The 16,967-nt window shown below is 40.8% G+C and overlaps 3 protein-coding genes and 2 non-coding genes across 6 annotated transcripts; 4 read left to right on the top strand and 1 right to left on the bottom strand.

The window, feature by feature from the left end:
• Positions 1-326: 326 nt before the first annotated feature.
• On the top strand, positions 327-2,876 carry LOC6533053 (kinesin-like protein KIF3A). Its single transcript, XM_002093749.4, has one exon. The coding sequence runs from the start codon at positions 493-495 to the stop codon at positions 2,524-2,526; it is 2,034 nt and encodes a 677-aa protein (XP_002093785.1). The 5' UTR covers positions 327-492; the 3' UTR covers positions 2,527-2,876.
• A 142-nt stretch (positions 2,877-3,018) lies between these two features.
• Trnav-uac lies at positions 3,019-3,091 on the top strand. Its single transcript has one exon. It is a non-coding gene; the product is annotated as a tRNA-Val (tRNA).
• A 228-nt stretch (positions 3,092-3,319) lies between these two features.
• Positions 3,320-3,392, bottom strand: Trnav-uac. Its single transcript has one exon. It is a non-coding gene; the product is annotated as a tRNA-Val (tRNA).
• Positions 3,393-4,707: 1,315 nt separating this feature from the next.
• Positions 4,708-14,219, top strand: LOC120321414. Of its 2 annotated transcripts, none has more exons than XM_039373739.1 (3): positions 4,708-5,391; positions 12,607-12,662; positions 13,768-14,219. In XM_039373739.1, the coding sequence occupies exon 3, from the start codon at positions 13,915-13,917 to the stop codon at positions 14,086-14,088; it is 174 nt and encodes a 57-aa protein (XP_039229673.1). In that variant the 5' UTR covers positions 4,708-5,391; positions 12,607-12,662; positions 13,768-13,914; the 3' UTR covers positions 14,089-14,219. The 2 variants fall into 2 exon arrangements, with proteins under 2 accessions (XP_039229673.1, XP_039229674.1); XM_039373740.2 differs by lacking the exon at positions 4,708-5,391 and adding an exon at positions 8,590-8,821.
• Positions 14,195-16,699, top strand: LOC6533049 (putative phospholipase B-like lamina ancestor). Its single transcript, XM_002093747.4, has 3 exons — positions 14,195-14,454; positions 14,525-14,641; positions 14,709-16,699. Exons 1-3 carry the CDS (start codon positions 14,195-14,197, stop codon positions 16,306-16,308), a joined length of 1,977 nt encoding a protein of 658 aa, XP_002093783.1. The 3' UTR covers positions 16,309-16,699.
• The last annotated feature ends 268 nt before the right edge of the window (positions 16,700-16,967 follow it).

The following is a 16,967-nucleotide window of genomic DNA, read 5'->3' as shown; positions in this document are numbered from 1 at the left end:
ATATCCCAATGGGCTATTATCACATAATAATCTATAAATTTCAATTGATAATGTTTATGTTTTTGAACAGTTGTACCAAGTTCATGAATACTTGCATAACTATTAAAAAACATGAAAAAAGTAAAAATATGGTAGTAAACAAAATAACATCCAAATGCTTACCCTACAAATTAATAACAGTTTAATAATATAATTTTTGCATCATTTTTTATTTTATATTCTATATATTATTATGAATACCTTGATACCGATGAATACCTTTTTCCGCTGGTCTGGCATCCCACTCGCCAGTTTTTCGCACACCCCCACTTATCGATAACAGCTGACCACCCGTTAATCATTCGCCAAACAAAAAAAAACCTAGCAACGCATAAACAAATGCGAGAAAAAACCCCCTTTATTGATTTCCACTAAGTGCGGTCAGCGCAATAAGTGGTCAATAGCTCTCACCAGACAAGGAATAACACCGAGGATCCCAGGACGCAGATCGACATGCCGCAGGAGGAGGCAAATGCGGGCACAACGGCCCAACTCGATGACGAAATCGAGAATGTGCGTGTGGTGGTGCGAACGCGACCCATGGACAAAAATGAGTTGTCCATGGGAGCGCTAAGTGCGATTTCGGTGGATAAGATCAACCGGGCCATTACGGTGATGAAGCCGAATGCCACCGCCAATGAGCCGCCAAAGACGTACTACTTTGACAACGTATTCGATGGGGGCTCCAATCAAATGGATCTCTATGTGGACACCGCCCGTCCGATTGTGGACAAGGTGCTGGAGGGCTATAATGGCACCATCTTGGCCTATGGGCAAACGGGCACCGGCAAGACGTACACCATGTCGGGGAATCCGGATTCGCCGCAAACAAAGGGTATCATTCCGAATGCATTTGCGCACATCTTTGGGCACATTGCTAAGGCAAAGGAGAACCAGAAGTTCCTGGTGCGCGTCAGCTACATGGAGATCTATAACGAAGAGGTGCGTGACCTGCTGGGCAAGGATGTGGGCAAGAGTCTGGAGGTGAAGGAGCGACCAGACATCGGTGTCTTTGTTAAGGATCTCAGTGGCTATGTGGTGCACAACGCCGATGATCTGGAGAACATAATGCGATTGGGTAACAAGAATCGTGCCGTGGGTGCCACCAAAATGAACCAGGAGAGCTCCCGTTCCCATGCCATTTTCTCCATTACTGTGGAGAGAAGTGAGCTGGGTGAAGGTGATGTGCAGCACGTGAGAATGGGCAAGCTACAGCTGGTGGATCTCGCCGGCTCCGAAAGGCAGTCGAAGACCCAGGCCAGTGGACAGAGACTGAAGGAGGCCACCAAGATCAATCTTTCGCTTTCGGTGCTGGGAAATGTGATCAGTGCTCTGGTGGATGGAAAGAGCACACACATACCGTATAGGAACTCCAAGCTAACTCGACTTCTGCAGGACTCTCTGGGTGGAAACTCCAAGACCGTGATGTGTGCCACCATTAGTCCAGCGGATAGCAACTATATGGAAACTATATCCACCCTACGCTATGCTAGTCGTGCTAAGAATATCCAGAATCGCATGCACATCAATGAGGAACCCAAAGATGCTTTGCTGCGCCACTTTCAGGAGGAGATTGCCCGACTGCGAAAGCAACTGGAGGAGGGCGACAGCCTGGAGGAGGAGCCACCGAGCTCCGAGGAGGAGGAGGATACAGCAGATGACGAGCTTGAGGCTCCACTAGAGATCGAAATGGAATCCTCAACGGTCCAGGCTGTGGAGAAAAAGCCAAAGAAGAAGCGCGAGAAAACCGATGCCGAAAAAGAGGAACTAGCCAAGCGCAAAAATGAGCATCAGAAGGAAATCGAGCATGCGAAGACGGAGCAGGAAACACTTCGCAATAAACTAGTCTCGCTGGAAGGCAAAATTCTCGTTGGCGGGGAGAATCTTTTGGAGAAAGCCCAGACGCAAGAGCTGCTGCTAGAGCAATCAATAGCGGAACTGGAACAACATGAGAAATCCGAGGAGGCGCTCAAGCAAACACTACAGCAAAAGGCCACCGAAAGGATTGACATTGAGGAGCGTTATTCCACGCTTCAAGATGCCAGCACTGGCATTACCAAGAAGATACACCGCGTAATGCAGATGCTAATGGGCGTGAAGTCGGAGCTGGCAGATCAGCAGCAGGAACACCAGCGCGAAAAGGAGGGCATCTACGAGAATATCCGAAGCCTATCCAGGGAACTGGCCTTATGCGAGCTGGTATTAAATTCCTACGTGCCCAAGGAGTACCAATCGATGATTAATCAGTATACGCATTGGAACGAGGACATCGGGGAATGGCAGCTGAAATGTGTGGCCTATACGGGTAACAACATGAGGAAGCACATCTCGGCCCACAAGACGAGTGGCAAGGAACCAGATTTCCTCGATCTCTCGCATGTTTATCTCAGCTACAACACCGATGGGGTGTCCAATCCAATGCGCTCGAAATCCGCCAGGCCACGAACCTCGGGTGTGCCCAGACCCACAACTGCCAGGCGATATTGAAGCGAGTTTTGGAAGGACAATCGACTGCTGCACGTACTCAGCGGTCTGCGCGTCCAGTTTTGGTTTCTGCTCCTGCTAATCCTGATTTTCTACAGCCTCAGATTCATTTGCTCAGCGAATTTCCGTTGTGTTAGACCTTAGTTTTTGTTGATTTATTGCTTAGGACATACTTTTTAGGTTGAACAACGGTGCAATATATATTTACAACTGTGTTTGTAATTTTAATTTTTAACTTATACTTATTTTATAATATTTACAACTAAGTAGTAACAAGATTTTACCCGAATAGGCACAAATATGATACTAATGATGTGCCCTTGGCTTTTAAATAAAAATATTATACTCACATATTACTTTTTGATATTTGTTTTCTATGAACATATTCAAAAACAATATAATACAATACAAATATTTTTCTACAGCTAAAAAGCAAGCTATGGATTTTCAGCGCTTGCAGGAGGAAACTGAAATTTGGCCGCCCTACGCATAACTGGTTCCATAGTGTAGCGGTTATCACGTCTGCTTTACACGCAGAAGGTCTCCGGTTCGATCCCGGATGGAACCACGTTGACGGAATATTGTTTTTTTAAGAACTAATTATTATTTTTATTAATGTTTTTACCAGAAAACGTAAAGCAATTTTTTATTCATTCAAAATAAAAAATGGTTTCTTAATTAACAATTTGTTACCGATTTTCTTTGTACACTTTGAAATATTATTTATTAATTCTGTTTGCCACAAAACGTTCTAAATAAAAAAAAAATAACACATAGAAAAAAGTTACTTTCCTGCTGGTTCCATCCGGGATCGAACCGGAGACCTTCTGCGTGTAAAGCAGACGTGATAACCGCTACACTATGGAACCAGATGACATTTGAATGACAAAACTCAAACAGAACGCAAACCTTAAAAAGGTTCTTAGCCAAACTGAATAATTCGATCTTAAGGAATTTTAAAATCTGGGCTGATGATTACAAATTAAAATAAGCCCAAGAATGTGAAAGCTTTAAGTCGAACGATAAATAATAATGTCATAATTTAATAGTCCTTTATTTTTTTTTAATGTCATTCGTTCGTTTCGCTTAAATGCCTTCCGTTCAGGTGTTATTTCGATGCCGGATTACTCATCGCACCTGCAGAGGATGCGATTGTTTGCTCAGGTATGCCGGCGATAAGGAAACCAAACTGTACTTTTATCCACTATTTATCCACGGCTTTGTGCGAATTTCTACGCCTGTCACTTTTTAGATTTAATTTCTTTTGGGTACCCAAATGAATCCGGCTGAAAGCATTTTCGCCATATCAGTTCGCTCTTATCGCCGCACGTTTTGTTTGCCCATTTTGCTGCAGTTAGTTGCGAATTGGGGGGCGGAGCTTCACTTGAAAACCGACACGCGGTATCGGTATCACCGTAAGACGTCACGAAATAACTGTTCAATTTACATATTTATATTCACGCGAAACCAATCTGCCAAGTGGAAAAGAGAATTGCGTTGCCAGGTGAAAGAAAAAAAAAAAAGATCGGAGTGAAAAATCACAGAGAGCAAGGTGATCATTTTCACTCACTGGCGGCCAATTGAGTGGCACAAAATAAGCGATACACCGAGCTACAAGGGAATGGGTTTGCGTTTCTTATAAGAAATGTTTACTGTGATTTTATCAAAAGTTTCTTAAAATATCTTTGTTCAAGCAAAATGCACTTGGGAATGAGCCATAGCAGATATGTATGTAAATATACGAAACAGTACTTAAAAATAAATATATGACGTGATTTAAATGCATTACTCTTTACAATTAACTTGTTCTATAAAAAGTTTTTTGTTTACCAACCAAAACCGGTTGAAAATTTTTAGATTGATAGTTTTAATAGGATTTCTGCACTCTGTAAAATAAGAAATACTATAATAATATGTAGACGTTCAGTTTGTACTAGGGTTAATAAGTTTGCACTTAGCCTTATTAAAAATATATTTCTGTTAAGAGAGAAAGACTCTTAAGCAAACCACATGAGTCATCGTAGCCTACGGTGCTTTAATTTTTAAAAATCTTTACTCAATAAATTCTTATATGTTTGTAGGCCAGTGTACTTGAGTGGTTGCTCTCGCACTTTCTGGGAGTCGAGTTGAGTTGAGTGAAAACCCGCTGATTGCGAGCGATCGTAAAACTCTTCGGCCCCAGAGCCACAATATCAGTCTGTCCGCTGCGCATAGTCGAAACGGAAGGAAAATCGTTTTAATTCCCTGTGATCTGTGTTTGCGTGTTGAACTCGAGTTTTTTTTAGTTCGTTGTTATCTTTTCAATTTCGCTTGGATGTGCAATTGCCGACGCTAAAAATACGTAACGCGTGCAAGAAATAAAGTGTATCTCGCCCGACGCTCAGTTGAAATAATTACAAAGAATATATATATATATATATAAACGCCACGTTCTCGCGTTCTAACAAACTCTCCAATAAAACACTCAAGCAGCACATTACATATACTCGACCACGCTGTATAATTAGTTACTTGCCGCATAGCAACAATAATAATATCAAACATTTCGATGATCTGAAGTGACACAAGTTTTTGCAACGAAAAAGTCGTGTATTTGGTGTCTAAGAACCGCGAATAAAACCAATCGAATAGAGAGTGAAAACCGGGAAAAGTTATACACACCTTACCCTGCGCCTTTTCAATGTAGCCCTTCATGGATAATTAACACGAGAGCGTTGTGTGACTATATAGCAAAATCGTGTTAAAGTCGTGTTCGCAGTGGCTGAATTCAGCAGCGATCCAACGAAAAGTGACCCCGCAATCATCATCTCAAGATCCCCCTGTGAATTTCTCTCATTTGCCTGAGTCACGAGCCATTTCAATTTTCCGGTAAGTTGTCCTCGCTCTCAATCTCAATTTCATTCCGAAACCGAATCGGTGGAAGTGTACTGAACTCGGGTGTTAAGTGCTAACTGGTAGTGAAAACAGTTCCATTGTATCATTATTGACCTCGAGATGCCATCGCAAAAATCAGGAACGCGTCGCAATATCTGTTTACCGACCAAAATAGGGTCAACATATTGCGGCGATTGTCTGGGGACGTTTTTTCCCATCGTTGTTGGGTAGAATGACATACATATGAGGATTATCTGGGGATCGGGAATCGAACGAGGAATCGCAATAGGGGTGGCTGTCCCTTGTGTGTACAACCACTAAAGCCGACCGGTTCACGGGTTTTCTCATTTGGGAATGGGGAATTTTTCCGATTTTTCCATATTTACTATTTTATTATCAAAAAATAATACGACATTCTTCAAAGTAGTTCAGATTTTTCCATGTTTTTTATTTTATTATCAAAGAATAATACGACATTCTTCAAAATAGATCTTACATTTAAAAAATAGATAGTGTCAGACATCATATGCGCGTATAAATATATTTTATGTTTCTGTGAGACTATTTCTTTTAATTTTCATGTTAACCAAACTTAAAAGGCGCTATTTTCACTTCATACAGCTATGTAAAAATGCCAGTTTTTCAGTAAAATTATTATTTTTATGTATGAGTTAAAAGCAATACGCGAACTTTTATGCGACATTTTTTTTATGCGCCCTACACTCTTATCTAAGTTCAGAGGGGAAATACCAGTGGTGCCGTCTATATTTAGCACTTGTCTTGATTAAGTCCGTGATAGACTCCGCTATCGGCTATTGGCCAGACTTTACCCTGAAGTTGAGTCACCCGTTAAATAACCACTTCCACATACATATAATTCAGATATCTGTGTCTGAATCGTAGTGGAATCACTGGAGATCACATGAGTGTCGGGCAGACCGTTGACATGGGTGAGGACCCAGTAAACAGAAGTCCACGCGAGATACTTACTGAACTTTAAAAGTAGGTTTGCCAAATAAACATGTCATATAACAATTAAGACATAGGGCATCCAAAAATACATCGTACTTGACGTTGACGTATTTACGTAGATTATCCGACCGTTTTAGTGCCTTTTCCGCTGAAACTTCACCATTATCTCCAGTAGATAAAGTTTTTTTTTTTTGCACTGTTTGAGTTGCGGAGATCCCAAACATATCAAAATCGCTGGCGGTTTAGTTGGAGCTATACACCAGAGCAGTTCGGTTTGTCTACTAAGCAAAGTTTACAAGAAGTTCATTGAAAAGTAAACCTCTACAAAATGAAAACCTTGCAAACGAGTACGATTTTGTTCGCTTGAACAAAAGTAAGAGTTCAACCTCAAAAGCCAATGGCCTAGAATACAAGCTCCACAAAAAAAATATATAAAAAAAACACCAAGACACAACTTCTCAAGTTACCTCAAAAGGGGAAAAAACGATCGCCGGGAAACAAAAGGGGTAATTTTTGCCGCCTAGCAACAAGTTCTTGTCGCTATGCCACTGCGCATGCGCGGCTCATTTCAATGAATGTTCTTCGAAGTCTCTTCGGCCTGAGCAAACAAATAAAGGCAATAAAAAACTATTCACGCAGAGGGGCAGGTCTTTCCGAGAAGTTGCCAAGCGGCCTGGCATCTCCATCTCCATCTCCAGCTCACATTCTCATGTTCCCACAGCCCCCAGACAAATGAGGTCAAAATCCTTGAGGTTCTTGTCCTTACAGGCTGGGCGTACAGTGGAGATTCCATGCCTCTAACTGAGCACAATGGTTAGGAAATGATTGATTTGAATATAACATATTATTAAGCTCACTACTTTAAGGTACTCCACTTTCTAATTAAAATATGACTTATCTTCAAATCTATCTAATCAAATCTGTCTAGTCAAATTTATTGAATGTCTACTGTATATAAGCTGTATAGCTCACCACGGAATGCAGACAATTCAAGAGGAAGAACAGGAAAGCAGATATTAATCGGTCTGCAGTTTGAATAAGGGGAATATATAAGCAGGCAATCTAGATTGTTGAAAAGCCTCCATTTTGGCCGGTGTACAGATCACTGAGAGCTTTGATATTGACCGACAATTGTCAATGAAATGGCTTGGGAAAACCCAATGAGATAAAGACTAATCAAGGTTATCCCCGCCACTCGATTTACGCTCTAGAAATGTGAATATATGTGTGTTTTATGCTCGAGCTAACATGTCGCCATTTCAATTCATTTCAATTGAGAACAAGTCCCCCAAGAATGTTTTTTGATTGACCCCAAAATGAGACTCTTATCAATTTTGCCGAGCAAAGAAAGTGAAATGCACTAGAAAGCCTTGGATGAGACAGAAGTAAGAGAGGAAGCTGAGTGTCCCGCAATTTTCATGGGAAAACCATTTTCAATTGCGCACTGCAATGCGGCTCAATTAAATGTCAATTTCAATTGTAAAACTGTAGCCAAGCGGAAACACGATTGCCTGTCAGCTAGCAGTTTGCATGGACAAGTGCATAATGCGCAAATAAATCAGCCATAGTGGCCATAAATAAATCTGACCAAAGAACCTTGCGTAATTAACCCACAACCTCACGTTCTCCGACCTCCGATTGCACTTCTTAGGCAGAGATAACTGCCTAGCTGTCTATATAGCTATATAGCATATAGCACCTGTCAATCCGTAGAATCCGAAGAAAGCCCAAGCGAACCGAACCCCTTCCTCGAAAATGGCGGCCAAGTTCAATAGAACTGTTGATGCTAAAAGAACTAGCATGAAAACAAAAGTGAATAATATAGCAACTATAAAATACCCAGTTTTAAAATTGCCCCAATTCTTTTAATGCGTTACCATAAATCGTAAGCTTGGAATTTTATTTTCAATAATATATCGGAATTTCCAAACATTATCATTTATGTTCTGTATTTTAAAAAACAACAAAACCAACAAATAATATTTAGGCAAATGCGAAATAAAGTAGCCTCATACCACAAAGTATATGTATAACTATAATTCACATGATTAAGATTGCACAGCTAATTTTCCCAAATTATCAAATAAGAAAATTTACCGCATACCCGTCAACTTTTCAGCTAGCGGGTATGAAAATTTCGCACGATTTTCCCGCCATCGTCGGCGGTGGCTAGAAAAACCCGAGACAAAAAGCCGAAAGACAAAAAGCCGAGTGTCGAAAAAGCACCGACAGTTTCGGTGGCAACGTCAAGGCATTCGCACGATCCAAACAGATACTGGGCGATCGGACTAAGAGATTGACGTAAAGGAGATTCCGCTGTATCTTTAAGATACTTATTCGGTGCAGATTTTTCCGGTTTACGGGCAATACAAAAAATCTTAATACAAATTAAGTCGCAGTCCCATCGCATTTCCAGTTAATTGCAGTTAATTTATAAGCGAAATAGATTTTGGTAAGTGACTTATCAAACGGGGTAAACGAACTTATCAATCGTGGGATTCTTTAAAATAACCGGTTTCGGTTGCATCAGAATTTGTGAACTGTTTAGTTTTTGAGAGGTCTCACAAATGTGTATATGCAACAATTAGCTTACTGTGCCATTGACATTCAATAACAAAATATAATTGCGACTTAATAAATGTAAATAATATAGAAAAAACTGTTAAAAAATAACATTTTCCTAAAAAGAATAAAATGTTGTACAATTCTACAATGATGTTCTAATATGAAGTTGAATCTTTCAAGTTATATCATTTACCTATATCATGAGTTCGATAAATCGCCTTCCCCTGGGAACTCAATGTGAAAATGAGAATCATTTGGGGACAATGAATATGCCTGATTATTCGCAAAATCAAAGCGATCGCAGATTATGAATATTCTATTGTACGCCGATTTCATTTGCCGCCTATTAGCATATACTAATTCAGAATTTCCCGCACCAGCCCCTAGCTAATCAAATATATACACAATTGTTGCCATATTTAATCTGATTAAATCAGCGAACCAAACGTATCATTCACAACTCAGTTGCAATCAGCTGTATGGGTTGTTAGCATCTCGATTATCATTCGATTGAAGCGTGTTGGATCGGATCAGCTGAGATGAGTGAGCTGCGGTGGTCTCCAATAGAATACTACGCCTTTGGCTCGTTACAACTCGCTCCTCACGTTCAGACGATCCCCCATAAATTCCCCCTTTTCCAGAACTGACTAACCTGTCTCGTCCACGTGCGGACCATAGAGATTCCGCCTGTTCTGATCCCCCAGATCCAACAGATCCACAGATCCATCAGATTCGCCAGTCCAGACGTCGCGACGCGGCGCTTGGGGTTTTGTCTGTCTGTCAGTAGTCTAAACACTGGACAGGGCTCCATTCCAAAAATGTGCAATCCCAACAAAAGATAATGTATCTGCATTGCGGGAAAAGATTGATAAAAGCGTAGGATTCAAGATATATTGATATTAAATATATAAAAAAAAGAGCAAAAATTTCATATAAGTTATGGACAAAAGATATATTATCAAGGGGATTTTTTAGGATATAATTAATGGAATATTGCAGTTAGATCACATTGTTTCAGTGAGCGATTGTAATCTGGTTCAGTAACAATATTTTATGGCATATTTGCGCTCAGTGTATGCCTTCTGCAGTGCGGCGCTGTCTGGCTTTGCAAAACGGGTGCATTCGCTGTGCTGACTATCAACTTAGTTGTAGTTGTCCGGGCATCAGTTTACACGGCACTCACTCTCCAGACTTTAGACTCGGACATGGGGCTCATCCAAATCGGTGGCGTTGTCAACTGAAAGGCGGCGCGTGGCATCGGCCAAGTTAGCAGTTTTCGAGTTACCTGAATCCAAAGCCATGGAAAGCATGGCACACACGACCGAAATGATTTTGCAGCGTTGACGATCCGTGCGGATTCATTCAGTGATTTCCCACAATCAAAAGGGGAGTGAATTAAATTGGTTATCCAATACGCTAATAATGGCATTATTTCCTGCATAACACACGTGGCACGTTCAGTGATCGAAAAGCACTCTATTCTAGTTAATGCCACATGTGGCGTTTGGAATTCTACGAAAGTTTATCAATTTTATGTGGAATTGAGCATTGTAGACGGAATAAAATGTATACCAAGAATGTGTATTATATTCAAGTGTTTACTTAGTGCGCATATATTTTAAATGAATGAGCAATAGAAATAATGGCCAGCCAGCCATCAAAAGTTTCCGTTTGCAATGGAAAATCATTATTAATCAAAGAAATAAGTAAATATCAGTTTATATTATGGAATTATGGAAAAGTTTTTAGGAAATATGTGGGTGGTTTCTAGTTCATAAATTTCCAAAATTGATGTGGGATTAAGGTGTAATATTTTTGATACAAAAGAAATGATTATTGAACAAAGAAATTAACATGATTCGGCTAAATTTCCTCTTATGTGGGGGAAATTTAATCGAGGCTAGACTAAGAATTATCTTATCTGAACAAACTATATAGAACTCCCCGCTGATTGAACCTACGTTCTTAATATGCCAAAAGCTAGACATGCATATCTAAATATTGAACTAATAAATATGCTGACAATCTTATCAATATTGTTCCCTTGGCGACAGCGAAAGTTGAGCCCCATTTTTGGTGCGGCATGTGTAAACTATTTACACCCACTAAGTTTTGATTGATCAACTGACAAACTACATGTATAGTACAATATAAATGCATGTGATAATTTTGTCAGGGCTATGAAAACAATGCCACCATTTAGCTCGGTAGCGCACATTGAGGATTTATATGGATACATATGGATATGGAAAGCAAAACAACTGTGTTTGCACAGCGATAATGATAATAGCGTTAATCGAGTTAAGTAGTTAAATGAGCCACAAAGACGTCAGTGCGATCTCTCACAAAACTTTTCCCCGGTTTTATGCTCCCCGTGCTATTTTGGTTACCAAGTTTGCATTTAGCTTTCCTGACACGGCGCTAATGCGTCAGTTGAAGTTTACTTCGTGTTATTCAGTTGAATCTGTCTATATATATTTACTATATACGTGGGTAAATTGACAGTCTGGTTGTGGGTAGCAGCCTTCCATGAGGGCAAGTCAATTAAGTTCTGTTATGGATTACCTTTAATATGTTTAAACATATAAACTTATTTCATTGATACTGAATGGCATCGATTGATGTGTTGAGGCTGACTCTTTGCCTTATATCTTGATTGCTGTTTATTTTCACAGCGAACTGAAATGGAAATGAGTGAAATGAAAGAATTTCCGTTCGTACTTGTGATATTTTTCGAATTTGCAATTCAGTTGTTTACACAGCGCCTTTAAATAATTGATTATCGCTCACGGATTAGTCACACATCCGAAAGCATTATTTCATTAAGAGCATTCTAAACAGGTGATTTATAATAATTCGCTTGAAAATTACCCCTTTCCTGATATAAGGCGCTATTTAAATTAGCTTTTAAGTAAGCTGTGCAAAAAAAAATATGCATTTGCCAGGTAATTAAAATTGCTTTACAAAAATAACTTAGTTGCCAGGCCATCAAACTGGCATTTCAGTTAAATGACCTAACTTACAGTGGAAAATTTACGACTCCGGTTATGAAATGTAAATGAAATTGTTACTGAGAAATACATTATTTTAGGTGTTCAATGCCGTAGGTGTTAGATTTTAAAAAAGCCACTTCATATTTCTTACTAGTGAAGTGTTTTGTCATAAATAATGCCATGTCTTAAGACTATTAATCGCAAGGCGATTAAGAGCTATAACTATGAATAATTAGGGAAAAGATTATAAGAATATGACAATTTAAACTGATAGATCGATGTGAAGCCCCCAATTGGCTTTCTGAGAACTCAATTACGAACCTTCCATACTTCCACAAAGACCACCAGCCAATTGGCGATCGTATGTCATATCGCATATCCAGTAATTGCCACGATCAACATTTTGTGACAAATAAGCCAACAATAATAAGCGCGTGCGCCTGCTCAGCGTTGTCTAATATAATGCAAAGTAAACAATGGCACTCCAGACTCCTTACTAAATGTCGGCAGAATTCAGACAAATCACGAGACTTGCGACTATTGAATAAATAAACAATGATGCGAATTAATAAAACGTTGACCGAATGTCTGCGAAAATGTTTAGATTAAAGGCGCCTTTTAATCGTATGCAATCCAAAATCAAATTGACCAACAAATTGATTTCCCTTTTTTATTGCAGTTCTTCAAATGGGTTGACTTGTGATATTGCTGCTTCCTGGACCCGGGAAACAAAAGGTAAGACTTATGGTTATTACACGATTTTACACCTGTTAATGCCATAAAATCACTCGTAAATTAATGCCAAATATCAATCTAAATATTAACGTTTTCGTATATCGAAAAGACTAGCGCATTTTGCAATACATTTAGGTACAAATCAGAGCAAACAATCTGGAAATACACATTCAATATAGATTTTTAATTGTATCAGCGTGCCGACTGATTGATGTTAATACCATTCAGAATTGTTCAAAAAATTTGCAATGAAAACAAAATTTTACTATAGTACTGATACGAGTTTGGAATGTTTTCACCACGTGTCCAATGTACACAAATACACAATATTGTTTACGCCAGACTAGTAAAGGTTTAATTTGGAATTTCCGATCAGAATTTCCAATTTCCAATTTACATTATGGATTAAGCAAGATCTTCAATGTGCTTGGCATTGGCTTTGAAATTGTAATATTTATCGACGCCAAAGCAATTTGCATTTTGTAATCATAGTGCTGTTTATTAATTAACTAAGGACAAGCGAACCAAACTGATTTTTCCGCTGTTTCCAGCTTCACCAACATTACGCTCATGCGGATTATTTTATTAGGTAGATATTTCTACAAGATCTGTAGAACACCTGCTTATCTTTCTTCGCACACTCTTACCATTTGCCCAGCTGCCGTTTTGGCCATATACTAATTCGGGCACTCGGCTACTATGCGTGCAATAAAAATAATTTATAAGTTTTACAAATGCTTAAATTTGTTTACCTCTCTCTGGACTTTGCAAAAAAAGGAATTTCCTCTGCCGATTGTAGCGAAAGTGCGGGGTAAACACTTGATATTATGGGATCATCAGGGAAAGTGTGTAAATATTGAAAATGGTTCAAGGGCGGAACTTTGGAAGATTCCGGTACGGCTTATAACATTTAATGAGCATTTAGTAATAAAAGCAATGCAAGCACAAATCATTGGATTTGTTTATTAGGTAAATATTTACATCGATGAATGAATGTTATACGAGTGTGGCATAAATAAATATTCCATCGAGACGTCATAGTCGCTGCTTTATGATCAAGTTTTGCGTGTTTTCAAACATATCAATTTTGATTCATATTTTTCAGGGATACAAATTGAACCTCAAAAGACATAGCCAAACTTCAATAAGCCCACCGCCAAACCACCGCAAGTCGATTAAACGCAATAGTTAGCCAAATATAAAAAACACCTGGAAACCGTTGGAATCTCTGCTTGAAAGCAGCGCACCACCCATGAACCAATCGGCCAAGGCGCTCAACAGCGTGGCCACCGAGATCAGCACCTCCTGCTCCTCCAGCACCTTCACCATCTTCCATCCACAGAACCACCTGCACACTGGCCACCTGATTGCCCACCGTCTTGGACACTCCTACGCCGCTCGTGCCGATCACAATTATCTGGGATAAGTCCTGCCTATTTGGAATCTGAATACTTGAATACTGATTCTAGGATCGTTTCTTGAGAGGATTTTCCCTTTTTTTGCATCGTAGCAGCTTCACGACGGCGGGCACAATGTTAAAAGTCGTTGGTGCATCGTGGCAAAAAACGCGGATAGGGACCTACATCCTTATCGGTGCTGGTCTCTTGGTCATCGGAGCCTTCTTCATTGGATATATGGAGCGGCCGGAGTACGATGGCACCTATTGTGCCACCGCTCTGTGGACCAAACAGGTGGGCTTCCAAATTGAAAACTGGAAGCAGCAGAACGATCTGGTTAACATACCCACGGGTGTTGGCCGCATTTGCTACAAGGATTCGGTTTATGAGAATGGGTAGGTACTACCACTTTAATTAATAACATACGTTATAAGATAATTCTAATATACCATTATCATTCTTTAGTTGGGCCCAAATCGAAGTGGAGACGCAAAGAACTTATCCGGATTGGGTGCAGGCCTATGCCGCCGGAATGCTGGAGGGTTCGCTGACCTGGCGTAACATTCACAATCAGTGGACCAAGTGAGTTAGCCCCATATTTATTATTGATTATTTCTTTATTTTAATATATATTTTTTTCCTAATTTAGTACCATTTCCTCTTCTTGCGAGCGGGACGAAAGCACCCAGAAGTTCTGCGGTTGGCTCAGGGACCTTTTGACCACCAACTACCATCGCTTGAAGCGGCAGACTGAAAAGGCTGAGAATGATCACTACTGGCATCAGTTGCATCTGTTCATCACCCAGCTGGAGGGCCTGGAAACTGGTTACAAACGAGGAGCATCGCGAGCACGTTCCGACTTGGAGGAGGATATACCATTTTCCGATTTCCTGCTGATGAACGCCGCTGCCGATATTCAGGATCTGAAAATCTACTACGAGAACTATGAGCTGCAGAATAGTACGGAACATACCGAGGAAACCGGGACCGAGCAGCCGAAGAACTTCTTTCTGCCAAGTGCCACCATGCTGACGAAGATCGTCCAGGAGAAGGAGTCGCCACAGGTGCTCCAGTTGCTCTTTGGCCACAGCACGGCTGGCAGTTACTCCTCCATGTTGAGGATCCAGAAGCGGTACAAGTTTCACTATCACTTCTCGCCAAAACTAAGGAGCAACACGGTGCCCGGTGTGGATATCACGTTCACCGGTTATCCTGGTATCCTCGGATCCACCGATGACTTCTACACCATCAAAGGACGTCATCTGCACGCAATCGTTGGTGGAGTTGGTATTAAGAACGAAAATCTGCAGCTGTGGAAGACGGTGGATCCCAAGAAGATGGTGCCTTTGGTGGCACGCGTAATGGCCGCCAATCGGATATCCCAGAATCGTCAGACTTGGGCCAGTGCCATGTCCAGGCATCCATTTACGGGAGCCAAGCAGTGGATCACCGTCGATCTGAATAAAATGAAGGTGCAGGATAATTTGTACAATGTTCTCGAAGGCGATGACAAGCATGACGATGCGCCGGTGATGGTGAACGAAAAGGATAGAACAGCCATCCAACAGCGTCACGATCAGCTAAAGGATATGGTTTGGATTGCCGAGCAGCTGCCGGGCATGATGACCAAGAAGGATGTTACTCAGGGATTCCTGGTGCCCGGCAACACGTCCTGGCTGGCCAATGGAGTGCCGTATTTCAAAAATGTCCTGGAGCTGAGCGGCGTCAACTACAGCGAGGATCAACAGCTCACGCCGGCCGATGAGGAGGAGCTGACCAGCCTGACGTCGGTGGATAAGTATCTGCGCACTCATGGATTCCGTGGTGATCTGCTGGGCAGCCAGGAGTCGATTGCCTATGGCAACATAGATCTGAAATTGTTCTCCTACAACGCTCGACTGAGCATCAGCGATTTCCATGCCCTTGCCGGTCCAGTCTTCCTCAAGTTTCAGCATATTCAACCGCGGATTTCGGAGCATGAGAGCAAGGATGGTGGTGTTCCACCAGCCGCATCCATGGGTGACGAACGGCTCAGCGTGAGCATCGAGGATGCGGATAGTCTGGCGGAGATGGAACTCATCACGGAACGGCGATCAGTGCGAAATGATATGAGGGCCATTGCAATGCGTAAGATTGGCAGCGGACCCTTCAAGTGGTCGGAAATGAGTCCCGTGGAGGAGGGCGGTGGCCATGAGGGGCATCCTGATGAGTGGAACTTTGACCAGGTCTCGCCCAAGTGGGCGTGGTAGGCGCAGGCTGAGGAGCAGGCTTCTTCTACTTCTTTTTAACCCGTAGAACCCAATCGAATTTGTACCCAAAAACCCACCTCCATCCATTTTGAAAACTGGAAAGCAATAATTGTCCTAGATTCGGTAGTTAGTGTCTTGTCTTTTCTCGTATAACTTGTGTGTTCCTAGTTGGTACATAACTTACGTCCATAGTCTTCTAGTGTCTACTGTACTTATGTATGTATGTATGAGTGTCCAATCGATTGTTGTCTTCCAGCTGTACAAGTTCTTATTTTCCGTAGGTCTTTTGTAAATTAGCAACAAAATTGGAAACATATTTTATAGCAACAAATTTTTGTACTTTAGTAACTATAAACCAATTGTAAATTAATAAAAACCAATACAACCAAAAGCCACAGACTTTGTTTGAATTTCCATAATGCAAGAGGTGAAAAATGCTTTTGTAATTTTAGAAATTTTCACTGTTTATTAGACTTGGTGTAAATTACTAATCTAATGTTTGTAATTTTTCCATGTTGGTGCTTAGCTAAGGCTAAAACCAATCAAGAACTGTTTAAGCCAAAAGCTTTGCTGAGAGCTTTTGGAATAGAATTGGTAAATGTTTTATCTAATTAAATAAATGTGATATCGCTTAATGCCTAGTTTTTTAATATACAACA

The sequence above is a fragment of the Drosophila yakuba genome, chromosome 3L (genome assembly GCF_016746365.2).
Source record: "Drosophila yakuba strain Tai18E2 chromosome 3L, Prin_Dyak_Tai18E2_2.1, whole genome shotgun sequence".
Lineage (NCBI taxonomy): Eukaryota > Metazoa > Arthropoda > Insecta > Diptera > Drosophilidae > Drosophila > Drosophila yakuba.
Note: the sequence above shows the minus strand (reverse complement) of the source record. Positions and strands in the feature narration are given on the sequence as shown.

Excerpts from the sequence above, each read along its gene's own strand:
- LOC6533049 (XM_002093747.4), top strand. The coding sequence starts at position 14,195 with ATGTTAAAAGTCGTTGGTGCATCGTGGCAAAAAACGCGGATAGGGACC. Across the intron at positions 14,455-14,524 it reads GATTCGGTTTATGAGAATGG|TTGGGCCCAAATCGAAGTGG; the intron begins GTAGGTACTACC and ends ATCATTCTTTAG. Across the intron at positions 14,642-14,708 it reads ATTCACAATCAGTGGACCAA|TACCATTTCCTCTTCTTGCG; the intron begins GTGAGTTAGCCC and ends TTCCTAATTTAG.
- LOC120321414 (XM_039373739.1), top strand. The coding sequence starts at position 13,915 with ATGAACCAATCGGCCAAGGCGCTCAACAGCGTGGCCACCGAGATCAGC.
- LOC6533053 (XM_002093749.4), top strand. The coding sequence starts at position 493 with ATGCCGCAGGAGGAGGCAAATGCGGGCACAACGGCCCAACTCGATGAC.